The 16,266-nt window shown below is 37.5% G+C and overlaps 1 protein-coding gene across 2 annotated transcripts in view; it reads right to left on the reverse strand.

The window, feature by feature from the left end:
* The window catches only part of ZDHHC15 (zinc finger DHHC-type palmitoyltransferase 15), a 204,356-nt gene that overhangs the window by 76,162 nt on the left and 111,928 nt on the right, over window positions 1–16,266 (reverse strand). For both annotated transcript variants that reach the window (XR_006710984.1, XM_045472156.1), the window contains exons 4-5: window positions 5,097–5,217; window positions 1,778–1,847 (exon numbers count right to left, since the gene is read on the reverse strand). Coding sequence is in view for 1 of the 2 variants with exons in the window: in XM_045472156.1 (XP_045328112.1) it covers window positions 1,778–1,847; window positions 5,097–5,217 (191 nt within the window). In the remaining variant the exon portion in view is untranslated. The remainder of the gene's footprint in view (window positions 1–1,777; window positions 1,848–5,096; window positions 5,218–16,266) is intronic.

Genomic DNA, 16,266 nt, shown 5'->3' on the forward strand with positions numbered 1-16,266 from the left:
TATTAACATAAAAATGTGATTTTATAAAGTTGGAGCAATTAGAGTAAGAAAATAAAGTAGAATTGAGGTACAACCCAAAATATAAAGTGATTATCCATGCCTAAAAACTTATATGAATGATAAATAAACATATAAGGAAGAAGAGAAAAATCTCCCATGCAGAGATTTCTTCACATTATTTGGAAGAATTCCAAATAATTTATGTATATACTCTGCCTTTAAGGAGGGGGGCATAATTTCTCTGTTCTTTAGTGTGGGCTATATATAGTGACGTCCTTCCAAAGAGTAAAGGAAGGAGGGGGGAGGAAGAGTAAACTTACATTAGAGAAAACTGACAAACACTGTCTCAGACAAATGAACAAGATTTTTTTTTTAAATTTTTTTTTTTCAACGTTTATTTATTTTTGGGACAGAGAGAGACAGAGCATGAACGGGGGAGGGGCAGAGAGAGAGGGAGACACAGAATCGGAAACAGGCTCCAGGCTCTGAGCCATCAGCCCAGAGCCCGACGCGGGGCTCGAACTCACGGACCGCGAGATCGCGACCTGGCTGAAGTCGGACGCTTAACCGACTGCGCCACCCAGGCGCCCCCAAATGAACAAGATTAATATTGCAGTCATAAGTCATGTTCATAGTGTGTGCCCTTGATACAATACAATGATAATGGTACTTTACCTCTATGGTCTTCCTACCCAAAACACAGTACCCAAGTCTAACCATGAGAAAAATATCAGACAAATCTCACCTGAAGGATATTCTACAAAATACCAGATCATTAATCCTAAAATCCTAGAAACTATCATGGTTATTGAAAACAAGTAAAGTCTGAGAAACTGTCAGAGCTAAAAGATCTTGAGAAGACATGCCAACTAAATGTAATGTGGTATCCCAGATGGGATCCTAGAACAGAAGAGGAACATTAGAGAAAAACTGTGGAAATGTAAATAGAATATGGGCTTAAATTAGAAATAATGTATTGATGCATCACGTGGGTGGCTCAGTTGGTTGGGTGTCCAACTTCAGCTCAGGTCATGATCTCATGGTTCACAAGTTCAAGTCCCAAGTCAGGCTCTGTGCTGACAGTTCAGAGCTTGGAGCCTGCCTCGGATTCTGTGTCTCCCTCTCTCTCTGCCCTCCTCTCTCTCTCTCAAAAATAAATAAACATTAAAAAATTAAAAAAATAGGGGGCGCCTGGGTGGCTCAGTCGGTTAAGCAGCCGACTTCAGCTCAGGTCATGATCTCGCGGTCCGTGAGTTCGAGCCCTGCGTCAGGCTCTGGGCTGATGGCTCAGAGCCTGGAGCCTGTTTCCGATTCTGTGTCTCCCTCTCTCTCTGCCCCTCCCCCGTTCGTGCTCTGTCTCTCTCTGTCTCAAAAAAAATAAATAAACATTAAAAAAAATTTTTTAAAAATTAAAAAAATAATGTATTGATGTTGGTTCATTAATTGTAACAAATGTATCACATTAATGTATGATGTTGATAATAGGGGAAACTGGATGTAGGACATATGAGAACTATAATCACAATAATTCTGTAAATCTAAAACTGTTTCTAAAATAAAACATTTATTTTTAAAATGGGGTTTTATATATTTTTCCTATCTTTGGAATAATTTGAATCATCATCATCCCAAGAGGGTGCTTGGCATGTGCTCATTATGATTGAAAGGAAATGTTCTTATCTAGGCATGGTCACATGTTAGCATCAGTCATTTTGTTGTCTAAGCAACCATCATCACTGGCCAAGCTCAGCCCAGGGGAAATATGGATGTCACTTACATGGCACAGACAGAGCAGTGGTGGCAGCGATCTGGCTTGATTAAATGGCACCGGTCACAGAATCTAACAGCTATAGGAAAAATCAGGTGGTTAGCATTGGTTAGGGCTCAATATGACACCACATATCTTACTAGCCTATCTGAATGGCTTGTTATACACTGATTGTGGGTAGTCAAACTCATTTCAAGTTACCAAGAAAAAGGCAGATCACAGAAGAGAATTGTGGTATGTATTTTTTCTCCTGTTAGATCAATCTTGAAGGTACCTTTTGGGGGATGAAGGTGAAGGGAAATGTTTTCATATCTGTATATATGATAATAAGATTCGGTATTATAAAACAAACCTTACTGTCAACTGCTTGAGTGATCTTGGGAAAATCATTTAGATTGCTTACTCCAACTTTCCTATCTAAAAACAATTAATTCAATTGACCATTTCACAGATAAATGATGTAAAGACTTGAACCAATCAAGTGACTTACTTGCACATAGCAAGTGAGTGGCAGAATTGTGACCACTACAGTTTTCTGACTCTTTAGTTCATTCAGGGCCCTCTTCACTCTGTAAGTCTGATATAAAAAACACATTTCTCTTTCCCTTTTTCCTTCCTTCCTTCCTTCCTTCCTTCCTTCCTTCATTTCCCTTAGATGAAAGGCATTTTCCTTTTCTACTCATTTTTTCTCTGTTCATTGATACAGTATGACTGTGTTTAATGTAATTATTATTAAGTGTAACAATTAAAATCATGAATAATTTGAGCTAATATAATAATTCCATCTGAAGTGTACATTAAGCACACATAACTAATTCAGCATAAGTGAGTGCTAATTTAGCAGTTTGTGTTTATTTCTAGCAATGGAGGGGTGACAAAAGCATGGGTATAATTGAGGCAATGAAGAAGGGAGAGGGTCATGCATGTTTAATTCATTTAGCATTGAACTGAACAGTCAATGCCATTGCCCAGTTTAAGCCGCCATTATCTCTCATTTAGATGATCGCAATGGCTGCCTAATTATTTACTCTGCTTTCATTTCTGTTCCCCACAATTCATTCTTTATAGAATAGCCAAATGATCTGTTAAAATGTGAATCAGATTATATCACTCTTCACTTGAAACCTTCATTGTACTTGGGGTGCCTGGGTGGCTCAGTTGGTTAAGCATCTGACTTCAGCTCAGGTCATGATCTCACAGCTTGTGAGTTTGAGCCCCACATCAGGCTCTGTGCTGACAGTGTGGACCCTGATTGGGGTTCTATTTCTCTCCCTCTCTCTCTGCCCCTCGCCCACTTGTGGTCTCTCTCTCTCTCTCTCAAAATAAATAAATAAATAAATAAATAAATAAATAAATAAATAAACAAACAAACTTAAAACACCCTTCAAACACCCTTGGAATAAAATCCACATTCCTTTCCATGGCCTGAATCATCTGGCCTCTGCTTGGCTCTTCAATTTTAACTGGTATCACTCTCCACCTGCTATACTCTGGTCACACTGGCTATATGTTTGTTCTTCTAATACTGTAAGCTTGCTCCTATCTAAGGGCCTTTTGTACTTGTAGTACCTTCTGCCTGGTATGTTAGTCCCTCTGTTCTTTATTTCCTGCTAGTTACTTTTTTATTATTCAGGTCTCAAATAAAATGATATTCCTCAGAGAAAATTTCTTTATGTCATTAGGGCGGCAAACAAATGATTCAAGGGTCCAGAGAATAGTTGGTAGTGAGTGGAGCAGCCAGTTGAAGACTGTGAGAGAACCTGAGAATTCATGCCCTGTTTAAAAAGAGTTGCTACTACTCAGCTTTAGCTAATTTTTGCCATGTGAAAATGTAATTGAAAATTGCCAGATGTCTGAGTTTTCAAGGGAAGCCAGAAATATGAACTTTCATGTGGAAAATTACAATTGTTAAAAATTAAAAACAAGTGCAAAGTTTTTTTTTCAATTCAACAAATATTTATTGATCTGTGAATAGTGCCCGACGCTGAAAAAGGTACTACCAATACAAAATTCAGTATGAGATGAAGCTCCTTGCCTTTAACTGGCTAACAATCAAGGAAGGAGAAAACACAGGAAACCAAATAATTATAATATAATATAAACAAGTGCAAAGTTTTAAAAGATACATTAGAGATCAACAAAATGTATCTCAGGTCCAATTCATCCCACAGGCCTTCAGTTTGTAACCAACCTCTGTTCTATCACATCATTCTGTTTACTACTGTGATAAATTATACAAATAATTTCCTGTCTACTTTTCACTATATTTCAGTGTGCATGAAGAATTTAAAAAAATCATGAGAACCATGACATCAATACTCTAACAAAATTAATAAGTCCTTACCCAGACCATATTAAAATTCCCCCAATTGCCACATAGGACCTCAATAAATGATTGTTGAATAAATAAATGATAAATAGATAAACACAGATGTCTAACAGTATAATTCCCACATCCTTGAAACATCATCTTTCTTATCAGAAACATTAGGATATCTTGTCAAAAAAGGCTTCATTTTCAAATTTTGAAAGGTGGAGAATTGGTTCAGCTAGTACTCTTCTAGTCACACAGATGAAAACGAAGAGTAAAACTCCATAGTGGATATTTACCCAAGAAAGATGACATATCTCTGCACAAATACTTGTGCAAGAATATTCATGATAATTAAGCACTGGAAACACCAAATGTGCATCAACTGGTGAATGGATAAACAAACTATGATATATTCATACAATGAAATACTACTCAGCAATAAGAGAATAAAATAAAAATCAATGTGAATGAATGTCAAAAATATTATGCTATATAAAATAAGCCAGACACAACAGTACATATTGTATGATTCCATTTATGTAAAATTCTAGAGCAGGTAAAACTAATCTATGGTGGAAAACTAGCAGAATAGTGGTTGTTGGGTACCCAGTACTCCTACTGGGTAGGAGTATTAAAAGAAGTTTATGGGGTGTGGTAATGTTTATAGAGGTTTTGGTTACATTGATGTGTACATTTGTCAAAACACCGAATGGCACACTTAAGATTTATGCATGTCTTTATATGCAAATTTCACCCAAAAAAGAATGATAAAATATATAGGTAGGTGTGTATTGATATCTGATACTTACTTTGAAATGTATCAAAAAATAAGATGGCTTGATGGGAGATGGATAGAGGGATGGATTTGTGGAAAGATAGGTGATAAAGTAACATAGCAAATGTTAGTGGTGGACTCCAATGCTAGGTATACAGGTGAGCCTGTGGATATATATGACTTAGCCTTTTTGAGATGCTTGCTAATCTGCTTCTCTAGGTGACTTTCAATGAACTGACCTCCACTCCCAGTTCTTGTGTAAACTGGTAGCTTTTTGGCCATATCGATGAGCATCTGCTTCTGGACCTCAGGTCTTTCTTCATTTTCATAGCGTTCTTTGTCTGAATAGGACAAGTGGAACTAGAAGCAGAAGTGAAAAGTGAGACTTTATTCTCCAAGATTCGAATAAAAGATTAAAACAATAATAACTATTCAGATGAAAATATTTGTTACCTATCCTTGAAGTCCAGATACCAATTTGGCTTATAACTTTCTCAGGATAAATATCTGAATTATTTTATCTGACTTTTATCTCAGTCTTCATAAGTCTATGTGATAGGTGGTATTGTTTTATAAATAAAGAAAAGAAAACTTAGTGAGGTTAAGTACTTTGTCCACGGTTATACTCATTTAAGCAGCATGTAGCAAAACTGAGCTCTAAACCCGGTTCACTTGATTCTAAGATTTATGCCCTTTCCACCCCATTATACCATAATATGATGTTATATACAGATATGTAACATCTTGCTGTCAGGACCCTGTTGATGATTAACTATGATTGTTATTAAGTTGTAGGTTTTTTTTTTTCACACCTGTCAGAATGGCTAAAATTAACAACACAAGAAATGATAGGTATTGGTGAGGATGAGGAGAAAGGGGAACTGTCTTGCACTTTTGGTGGGAATGCAAACTAGTGCAGCCACTCTGCAGAACAGTATGGATGTTCCTCAAAAAGTTAAAAATAGAATAGTGCAATTGCACTACTAGGTATTTAACCAAAGGATACAAAACTACTGATTTGAAGGGTTACATGCGCCCCGATGTTTATAGCAGCATTATCAATAATAACCAAGCTATGGAGAGAGCCCAAATATCCACTGACTGATGAATGGATAAAGAAGATGTGGGGTATATATATAGTCAGAGAAAGGCAAATACCATATGGTTTCATTCATATGTGGAATTAAAAAAAAAACAGAACAGCCAATCATATGGGGAGGAGAGAGGGAAGCAAACCATGAATTTTAAGAAAACATAGGAAAAAACTGAGGGTTGATGGAGGGAGGTTGGTGGGAGATGGGCTAGATGGGTGATGGGTATTATGGAGGGCACTTGTGATGAGCACTGGGTGTTGTATGTAAGTGATGAATCACTGAATTCTACTCCTGAAACCAATATTGCACTGTATGTTAATTAACTGGAATTTAAACAAAATTTTGAAAAAAAGTTGTAGGTATTTTTCATAGATGACACTCTTAGAGAAGCTGGCTGAGACTGCTTGTGACACTGTATATTATGATCTTGCAAATGAGTAGAAATTTGGGTATTCTCACTATTTCAGAAATTTTTGGTCTGATAGGAGGCTTATTGCCAATGTGGGCACCATAGTTTGCTAATCTTGCAAAAGATATGTCAATGATTTTCCAAAGTAACACAAACTTGAAAGCTTTTTTCTGTCTGGGCCAAAAGATAGGCAGAGGTGAAAAAGAGAAGGATCTGTGATCAGATTTTTAGGGTTTAAACCTCATCTCTTCCACTTAATAGGTAAAAAATCACATTGGAAAATCAGACACCCTCAACCCAAGTTTCTTCATCTGTAAAATAGAAGAAATGATATCTACTTCATAAGATTGTTGTAAAAACACTGGATAATAAATAATTAAAAGTTACGTTTAGAGTCTAATTTATTTTATTAATTTATTTTTGAGGGGGGAGGGGAAGAGAGAGACGGAGAGAGAGAATCCCAAGCAGCCTCTGCACTGTCAGTGAAGGGTCCGATGTGGGGCTCAATCTCATGAACCATGAGATGAGGACCTGAGCTGAAATCAAGAGTCAGACGCTTAAGCCAACTGAGCCCCCCAGGTGCCCTACAAGTACATTTTCTTAAATCATTTAAAAATACTTGATATTGTCATTTTATATTTTTTATTTCTTTTTAAGTTCATTTATCTTAGACAGAGAGAGACAAAGAGAGCAGGGGAGGGGCATAGAGACAGGAGGAGAGAGAGAGAATCCCTAGCAGGCTCTGCTGTCAGTACAGAGCCCTATGTAGGCTGAAACTCATGACAGTTTGGCTACTGTTGACAGTGTTGTTATAACATTGGGTGCATGTGTCCCTTCGAATCAGCACACCTGTATCCTGTGGATAAATGCCTAGTAATGCAATTGCTGGCTCATAGGGCAGTTCTCTTTTTAGTTTTTTGAGGAACCTCCATACTGTTTTCCAGAGGGGCTGCACCAGCTTGCATTCCCACCAACAATGCAAAAGAGATCCTCTTTCTCCGCATCCTCGCCAACATCTGTTGTTGCCTGAGTTGTTCATGTTAGCCATTCTGACAGGTGTGAGGTGGTATCTCATTGTGGTTTTGATTTGTATTTCCCTGATTGAGTGATGTTGAGCATTTTAGCATGTGTTGGTTGACCATCTGGATGTCTTCCTTGGAGAAGTGTCTATTCATGTCTTTTGCCCATTTCTTCACTGGATTATTTGGTTTTTGGGTGTTGAGTTTGATAAGTTATAGATTTTGGATACTAACCCTTTACCTGATATGTCGTTTGCAAATCTCTTCTCCCATTTTCCTGGTTGCCTTTAGTTTTGCTGACTGTTTCCTTCGCTGTGCAGAAGCTTTTTATTTTGATGAGGTCCCAGTAGTTCATTTTTGTATTTGTTTCCCTTGCCTCTGGAGTCGTGTTGAGAAAGAAGTTGCTGCGGGCAAGATCAAAGAGGTTTTTGCCTGCTTTCTCCTCGAGGATTTTGATGGCTTCCTGTCTTCCATTGAGGGCTTCCACCCATTTTGAGTTTATTTTTGTGTATGGTGTAAGAAAGTGGTCCAGGTTCATTGTTCTGCATGTTGCTGTCCAGTTTTCCCAGGACCACTTGTTGAAGAGACTGTCTTTATTCCATTGGCTATTCTTTCCTGCTTTGTCAAAGATTAGTTGGCCATACGTTTGTGGGTCAATTTCTGGGTTTTGTATTCTGTTCCATTGATCTGAGTGTCTGTTTTTGTGCCACTACTATACTGGCATGATGATTATGGCTTTGTAGTAGGGCTTCAAGTCTGGGATTGTGATGCCTCCTGATTTGGTTTGCTTTTTCAAGTTTGCTTTGGCTATGCAGGGTCTTTTCTGGTTCCATACAAATTTTAGGATGGTTGGTTCTAGTTTGGTGAAGAATCCTGGCGTTATTTTGATAGGAATTGCAATGAATGTGTAGATTGCTTTGGGTAGTATGGATATTCTAACAATATTTGTTCTTCCAATCCATAAGCATGGAATGGTTTTCCATTTTATTTTTGTGTCTTCTTCAATTTCTTTCATGAGCTTTCTATAGATTTCAGTGTATAGGTATTTCACCTCTTTGGTTAGGCTTATTCCTCAGTATTTTATGGATTTTGGTGCAATCATAAATGGGATTATTTGATTTCATTCTGTTCTTCATTATTGGTGTATAGATTTGCAACAGATTTCTGTGCATTGACTTTATATCCTGCCACTTTGCTGAATTCATCGATCAGTTCTAGCAGTTTTTTGGTGGAATCTTTTAGGTGTTCCATATAGAGTATAATGTCATCCACAACGAGTGAAAGTTTGACTTCCTCCTAGCCAATTTGGATGCCTTTTTTTTCTTTTTGTTCTCTGATTCCTGAGGCTAAGACTTTCAATATTATCTTGAAAAATGGTGGCGAGAGTGGACATCCCTGTCTTGTTCCTGACCTTAGGGGGAAAGCTCTCAGTTTTTCCCCATTGAGGAGGATATTAGCATTGGGTCGTTCATATATGGCTTTTATGACCTCGAGGTATGCTCCTTCTATCCCTACTTTCTTGAAGGTTTTTATCAAGAAAGGAGGCTGTATTTTGTCAAATGCTTTCTCTGCATCTATTGAGAGGATCATATGGTTCTTGTCCTTTCTTTTATTGATGTGGTGAATCACGTTAATTGTTTTGCAGATATTGAACCAGCCCTGCATCCCAGGTATAAATCCCACTTGGTCGTGGTGAATAATTTTTTTTTAATGTATTGTTGGAGCCGGTTGGCTAATATCTTGTTGAGGATTTTGGCATCCATGTTCATCAGGGAAATTGGTCTATAGTTCTTCTTTTTAGTGGGGTCTCTGTCTGGTTTTGGGGTAAAGATAATGCTGCCTTCATAGAAAGAGTTTGGAAGTTTTCCTTCCATTTCTATTTTTTGGAACAGTTACAAGAGAATAGGTGTTAACTCTTCCTCAAATGTTTGGTAGAATTCCCCTGGAAAGCCATCTGGCCCTGGACTCTTGTTTCTTGGCAGATTTTTGATTGCTAATTTGATTTCCTTACTGGTTATGGGTCTGTTCAAATTTTCTATGTCTTCCTGTTTCAGTGTTGGTAGTGTATACATTTCTAGGAATTTGTCCATTTCTTCCAGATTACCCATTTTATTGGCATATAATTGCTCATAATATTCTCTCATTATTGTTTTTATTTCTGCTGTGTTGGTTGTGATCTCTCCTCTTTCATTTTTGATTTTATTTATTTGGGTCCTTTCCTTTTTCTTCTTGATCATACAGGCTAGTGGTTTAACAATTGTGTTAATTCTTTCAAAGAACCAGCTTCTGGTTTCATTGATCTGTTCTACTGGTTTTTTTTTGGTTTCAATAGCATTAATTTCTGCTCTAATCTTTATTATTTCCTGTCTTCGGCTGGTTTGGCGTTTTATTTGCTGTTCTTTTTGCAGCTCCTTAAGGCGTAAGGTTAGGTTGTGTATCTGAGATCTTTCTTCCTTCTTTAGGAAGGCCTGGATTGCTATATGCTTTCCTCTTATGACCGCCTTTGCTGTGTCCCAGAGGTTTTGGGTTGTGGTGTTATCATTTTCATTGACTTCCATATACTTTTTAATTTCCTCGTTAACTGCTTGGTTAGCCCATTCATTCTTCAGTAGGATGTTTTTCAGTCCCCAAGTATTTGTTACCTTTCCAAATATTTTCTTGTGTTGACTTCGAGTTTCATAGCGTTGTGGTCTGAACATATGCACGGTATGATCTCGATCTTTTTGTACGTACTTAGGGCTGATTTGTGTTCCAGTACATCGTCCATTCTGGAGAACGTTCCATGTGCACTGGAGAAGAATGTATATTCTGCTGCTTTAGGATGAAATGTTCTGAATATATCTGTTAAGTCCATCTGGTCCAGTGTGTCATTCAAAGCCATTGTTTCCTTGTTGATGTTTTGATTCGATGATCTGTCCATTGCTGTGAGCGGGGTGTTGAAGTCTCCAACTGTTATGGTATTACTATCGATGAGTTTCTTTGTTTGTGATTAATTGATTTATATATTTGGGTGCTGCCACATTTGGCGCATAAATGTTTACAATTGTTAGGTCTTCTTGGTCTATAGACCCCTTGATTATGATATAATGCCCTTCTGCATCTCTTGATACAGTCTTTATTTTAAAGTCTAAATTGTCTGATGTAAGTATGGCTACTCTGGCTTTCTTTTGTTGATAGATGGTTCTCCATCCCTGTATTTTCAATCAGAAGGTGTCTTTAGGTCTGAAGTGGGTCTCTTGTAAACAGCATATAGATGGATCTTGTTTTCTTATCCATTCTGTTACCCTATATCTTTTGATTGGAGCATTGAGTCCACTGACGTTTAGAGTCAGTACTGAAAGATATGAATTTATTGCCATTATGATGCTTGTAGAGTTGGAGTTTCTGGTGGTGTTCTCTGGTCCTTTCTAATCTTTGTGGCTTTTGGTATTTATATATATTTTTTCCACCTTTTCTCCCCTCAGAGAGTCCTCCTTAAAATTTCTTGCAGGGCTGGTTTAGTGGTCACCAAACTGCTCTAATTTTTGGTTGTCTAGGGAACTTTTTATCTGTCCTATTTTTAATGACAGCCTTGCTGGATAAAGAATTATTGGCTGCATATTTTTCTGATTCAGCACACTGAATATATCTTGCCACTCCCTTCTGGCCTTCCAAGTTTCTGTGCATAGGTCTGCTGCAAACATGATTTGTCTTCCCTTGTAGGTTAGGGACTTTTTCCCTTGCTGCTTTCAGGATTCTCTCCTTGCCTGAGGATTTTGTGAATTTGACTATGATATGTCTTGTTGATGGTCGGTTTTTGTTGAATATATTGGGGGTACTCTGTGCTTCCTGGATTTTGATGTGTGTGTCTTTCCCCAGGTTAGGAAGGTTTTCTGCTATGATTTGCTCACATAACCCTTCTACCCCTATTTCTCTCTCTTCCTTTTCTGGGACCCCTATGATTCTGATGTTCCTTTTTAATGAGTCACTGATTTGTCTAATTCTTAAATCGTGCTCTTTTGCCTTAATCTGCCTCTTTTTTCTGCTTCCTTATTCTGTTTGTCATCTATATTGCTGATTCTCTGTTCTGCCTCATCCATCCTTGCCTCTGCTGCATCCATCCGTGATTGCAGCTCAGTTATAGCATTTTTAATTTCATTCTGGCTATTTTTTCGTTCTTTTATTTCTGCAGAAAGGGATTCTAATCTATTTTTGAATCCAGCCAGTGTTCTTATTGTCGTGATTCTAAATTCTGGCTCAGACATCTTGCTTGTATCTGTGTTGGTTAATTCCCTGGCTGTCTTTTCTTTGTGCTCTTTCTTTTGGGGTGAATTCCTTCATTTTGTCATTTTGAAGGGAGAAAACGGATTAATGAGGTAGAAAATTTGAAATTAAAAAAATACAATTAAAAAAATATTACAATTAAAAATTCAAAACACACACACACACAAATCGAATAAATGATGTGAGATTCTAGGTGTGTTTTGGTCTGGGTGTTGAAAGTGGTTTGACAGATTAGAGCAAAAAAAGGGGGGGAGAAAAAAAGGAAATTGTTTGAGAATTTGAAAAAATGAATACACTGAAGAAGACTAAAATGAGATGATGGTGGTAAAATAGAATTTGAAAAAAATATATACAAAAGAATATAGTAGAAAAGAAAAAAAATTAAAGAAAAATATTTTTAATAAATTTAAAAATAAATATGATTTTTTTCATTTTCTGTATTTAGGAAAAAATAAAAGAAATGCAAAAGAGAAAAGAAAAAAAGAAATTGTTTGAAAATTTGAAAAAATGAATACACTGTAGTAGACTAAAATAAAATGATGGAAGTAAAATAGAATTTGAAAAAATTTACATAAAAGCAAAAAATACAGTAATAAAATTTAAATAAAATATTTTTAATAGAAATTGAAAATAAAAATGAAGCTTTTCTCTTTCTACATTCAAGAAAAAGAAAAGAAACATAAAAGAGAAAGAAAAAGGAAAGAAAAAAAGGAAATTGTGTGAAAATTTGAAAAGGTGTACATACTGAAGTAGACTAAAATAAAATGATGGAAGCAAAGTAGAATTTGAAAAAAATTTACACAAAAGTAAAAAATATAGTGATAAAAATTAAAGAAATATACTTTTAATGAAAATTGAAAATAAAAATGAATTTTTTCTCTTTCTGTATTCATGAAAAATAATTGTAAAAGAGAAAAAGAGAAAATACAAAAAAAGAGAATTGAATAGACAAACCTGCTAACAGATTGAAGTAGGACTGAAATTGCTTCGTTTTCCCCTAGAAGTCAGCCTATGTAGCTCTTTATAGTCCATAAATTAAGCAGGCGGTGAGACTTGTGTTCTTGAAGTGTGAAGATGGCTCAGCTGGGCGGGGCTCAGTGTAACAGCTTCGCTCTCCACTAGTTGGTGCTGCTAGCCTACTGGGGTGGATTGTTGTGGTGCTCCTAGGTGCGTATGCATATGCACAGGAGTGGTGAAAATGGCACCGCCCAGCTACCCAGTCTGTTCTACTGGACCAGCGATTGTATACCTGTCCTCTGTCTTCAGCTCTCGCCCACTCCCTACTTTTTCACTGTCTGTGACCAGGCCCCAGGCAGTACCTCTCCCCAAGTTTTGTCTCAGATGCGGCTGCTTTCCCCAGCCCCCCACCTCCGAAGGACTGCGGCTTTGACCCGTTCCACCCCTCTGTGGGAGGGTCTCACCCATCAATGGTCAAATGAGCAATGGCCGAATATCGGCTGCACCCAAGTATGCCTGCTGGACCCTGTTGTTGCCGATGCCCCGAAACTGCAGCCAGGTTCCAGCCCGTCCCAGAAAATGTTCGCGAGACAGTGTAGCAGCAGCATCTCAGGGACTATGGAAAATCACAACACACATCTGGCACCAGGCTTCACCCTTAACGACCTTGCCGCAGCACCGGCAAATGTGGCCATTTTCTGGAGTCTGCTGGGACCAGGTGGCTTCAACAGTCTCTACCAAATGTCCTTCCAGCAGTGGAACTGGTTTTCTCCGTGTGGCCTGAGAACCTCCCAGACCCCACTCTGTTCCTGGGGATTCGCCCTTCCCACCAGAGCTTCACCAGGTATCAAGCTGCAGAGTTGCAGCCTTTACGCTCCCCTTGTTTACAATCTTAATGGAATTTAAACCCTTTCCTTTCTGCTTTCTCCCTTTTTAGTTTAGTCCCTGTGGCTGTTTCCAATTTTCCACTTTCTCTCCAGCTGCTTTTGGGTAGGGGTGCTTTTCCTGCATTCTTCCCCCCTTCGCCAGTCTCCATCCTCTCTCTGTCCACAAAAGTGGTTTGCTACCTTTTGTGGTGTCTCGCTCCCCAAGTACAGCTCTCCGCACCATGTACCTGCTGAATTCTGTGGTTCAGGTTGTGCAGATTGTTGTGTTAATCCTCTAATCAGTTTTCTAGTTGTGTAGGAGGGTTTAGTGTTGGTCTGGCTGTATTTCATGGACGCGAGATACACACAAAGCTTCAATGCTGTTCTGCCATCTTGGCTCCTCCCCCCTTAGTTGCATGTTATTTAACCTCCATGTATTTCTGGTGTTTCCAGATTTTTTTCCCTGTCTTTGATTTTCAGTTTCATTAGCATTGTGGTCACAAATGTTGGGTAGTATGACTTCAGTCTTTTTGAATTTGTTGAGACTTGTTTTGTGGCCTAATATGTGACTTATTCTGGAGCATGTTCCATGTGCACTTGAAAATAATGTGTATTTTGTTGCTCTAGGATTGATGGTTCTGAATATATCTGTTAAATCCATCTGGTCCAGTGTGTCATTCAAAGCCACTGATTCTTTGTTGATTTTCTGCTTGGATGATTTGTCCATCAATTTCCGTGGGGGGTTAAAGTCCCCTGCTATTATTTTTTTTTTACTATCTATTACATATTTTATGTTTGTTATTAGCTACTTTAATTATTGAATTAATGCCCCAATGTTGGGTGCATAAATATTTAAAATTGTTGTATCTTCTTGTTGGATTTTCCCCTCAATGATTATATAGTGTCCTTCTTTGTTTCTTGTTACAGTCTATTTTAAAGACCTTTTTTCCTTTCTGTTTTTTAGAATCTCTCTTTTTTTTAATATAACTTATTGCCAAGTTAACTAAAATACAGTGTACATACTGTGTGCTCTGGCTTCGGGAGTAGATTTCCGTGACTCATCACCTACATAAAACACCCGTGTTCATCCCAGTGCCCTCCTCAATGCCCATCATCCATTCCCCCCCCCGGTCCCCCACCCTCAGTTTGTTCTCTGTATTTAAAAGTCTTCTATGGTTTGCCTACTTCTTTGTTTGTAACTATATACGTATTTTTTTTTCTTTCCCTTTCCTCATGGTCTTCTGTTAAGTTTCTCATCTTCCACATGTGAGTGAAAACATATGATATCTGTGTCTGGCTTATTTCACTTAGCATAATACCCTCCAATTCCATCCATGTAGTTGCAAATGGCAAGATTTCATTCTTTTTGATTGCTGACTAATACCCCATTGTATATATAAACCACATTTTCTTTATCCATTCATTAGTTGATGGACATTTGGACTCTTTCCATAATTTGCCTATTGTTGGTAGTGCTTCTATAAACATGGGATAAATGTGCCCTATATGAATTAGCACTCCTGTATCCTTTGGATTAATTCCTATTGGTGTTACTGCTCAGTCATCGGTTAATTCTATCTTTAATTTTTTGAGAAACTTCCACACAGTTTTCCAGAGTGCCGCACCAGTTTGTATTCACACCAGCAATGAGAGTTCCCCTTTCTCCACATCCTCACCAACATGTGTTGTTTTCTGAGTTTTTAATTTTAGCCACTCTGACTGGTGTGAGGTGGTATCTCAATGTAGTTTTGATTTGTATTTCCCTGATGATGAGTTATGTTGTGCATCTTTTCATATGTCTGTTAGCCATTTGGATGTAAAGACTGTTTTTCTGATACAAGTATTGCTACCTCAGCTTTCTTTTTACATCCATTTGCATGAAATGCTTCTCCATCCCCTCACTTTCTATCTGCATGTGCCTTTAGATTTGAAATGAATGTCTTGTAGGCAGGATATAGATGAATCGTCCTTTTTATCCATTTCATCACCATATGTCTTTTGTTGGATCGTTTAATACATTTAAATTCAAAGTTATTATTAATAGGTATGTATTTGTTGTCGTTTTGTTACTTGTTTTATTGTTTTTGTAGTTTTTCTCCATTCCTTTCTTCTCTTGCTCTTCTTTCTCATGATTAGTTGGCTTTTATTTTAGTGATATACCTGGATTATTTTCTCTTTATTTGTTTGCGTATGTATTACTGGTTTTGATTTTTTGGTTACCATTCGAATTGTATATAAGATATTCTGTATATGGCAGTTTATACTAATTTGATGGTTGCTTAAATTTGTACCCATCATTAACTTCTTTCCTCCTCATTTTTTAGGTATATGGTGTCATACTTTACATCCTTTTATTTTGTGAGTCCCTGTACTTATTTTTACACATAAACTTATTTTTACTGCTTTTGTGCTTCCTACTTTACTCTTGCTTGTGGTCTTTCCTTTCCACTCAAAGATTCACCTTTAACAATTCTTGTAGGGCTGATTTAGTATTCATGAATTCTTAACTTTTGTTTGTCTGGGAAACTCTTGATTTCTCCCTCTATTTTGAATGATAGCCTTACTCTATAGAGTACTCTTGGCTTCACATTTTTCCCATTCAACACCTTGAATATATCATGCCCCTCCCTCTGGCCTGCAATTTTCTGCTGAAAAAATCAGCTGATTGCTTTATGGGATTTCCCTTGTATGTAACTATCTTCTTTTCTCTTGCTGCTTCTAAAATTCTCTTTATTACTACTTATTGCCATCTTAGTTACTATGTGTCTTGGTGTGGAACTCCTTGAGTTGATTTTATTGTG

This window comes from Leopardus geoffroyi, chromosome X (assembly GCF_018350155.1).
Source record: "Leopardus geoffroyi isolate Oge1 chromosome X, O.geoffroyi_Oge1_pat1.0, whole genome shotgun sequence".
NCBI lineage: Eukaryota > Metazoa > Chordata > Mammalia > Carnivora > Felidae > Leopardus > Leopardus geoffroyi.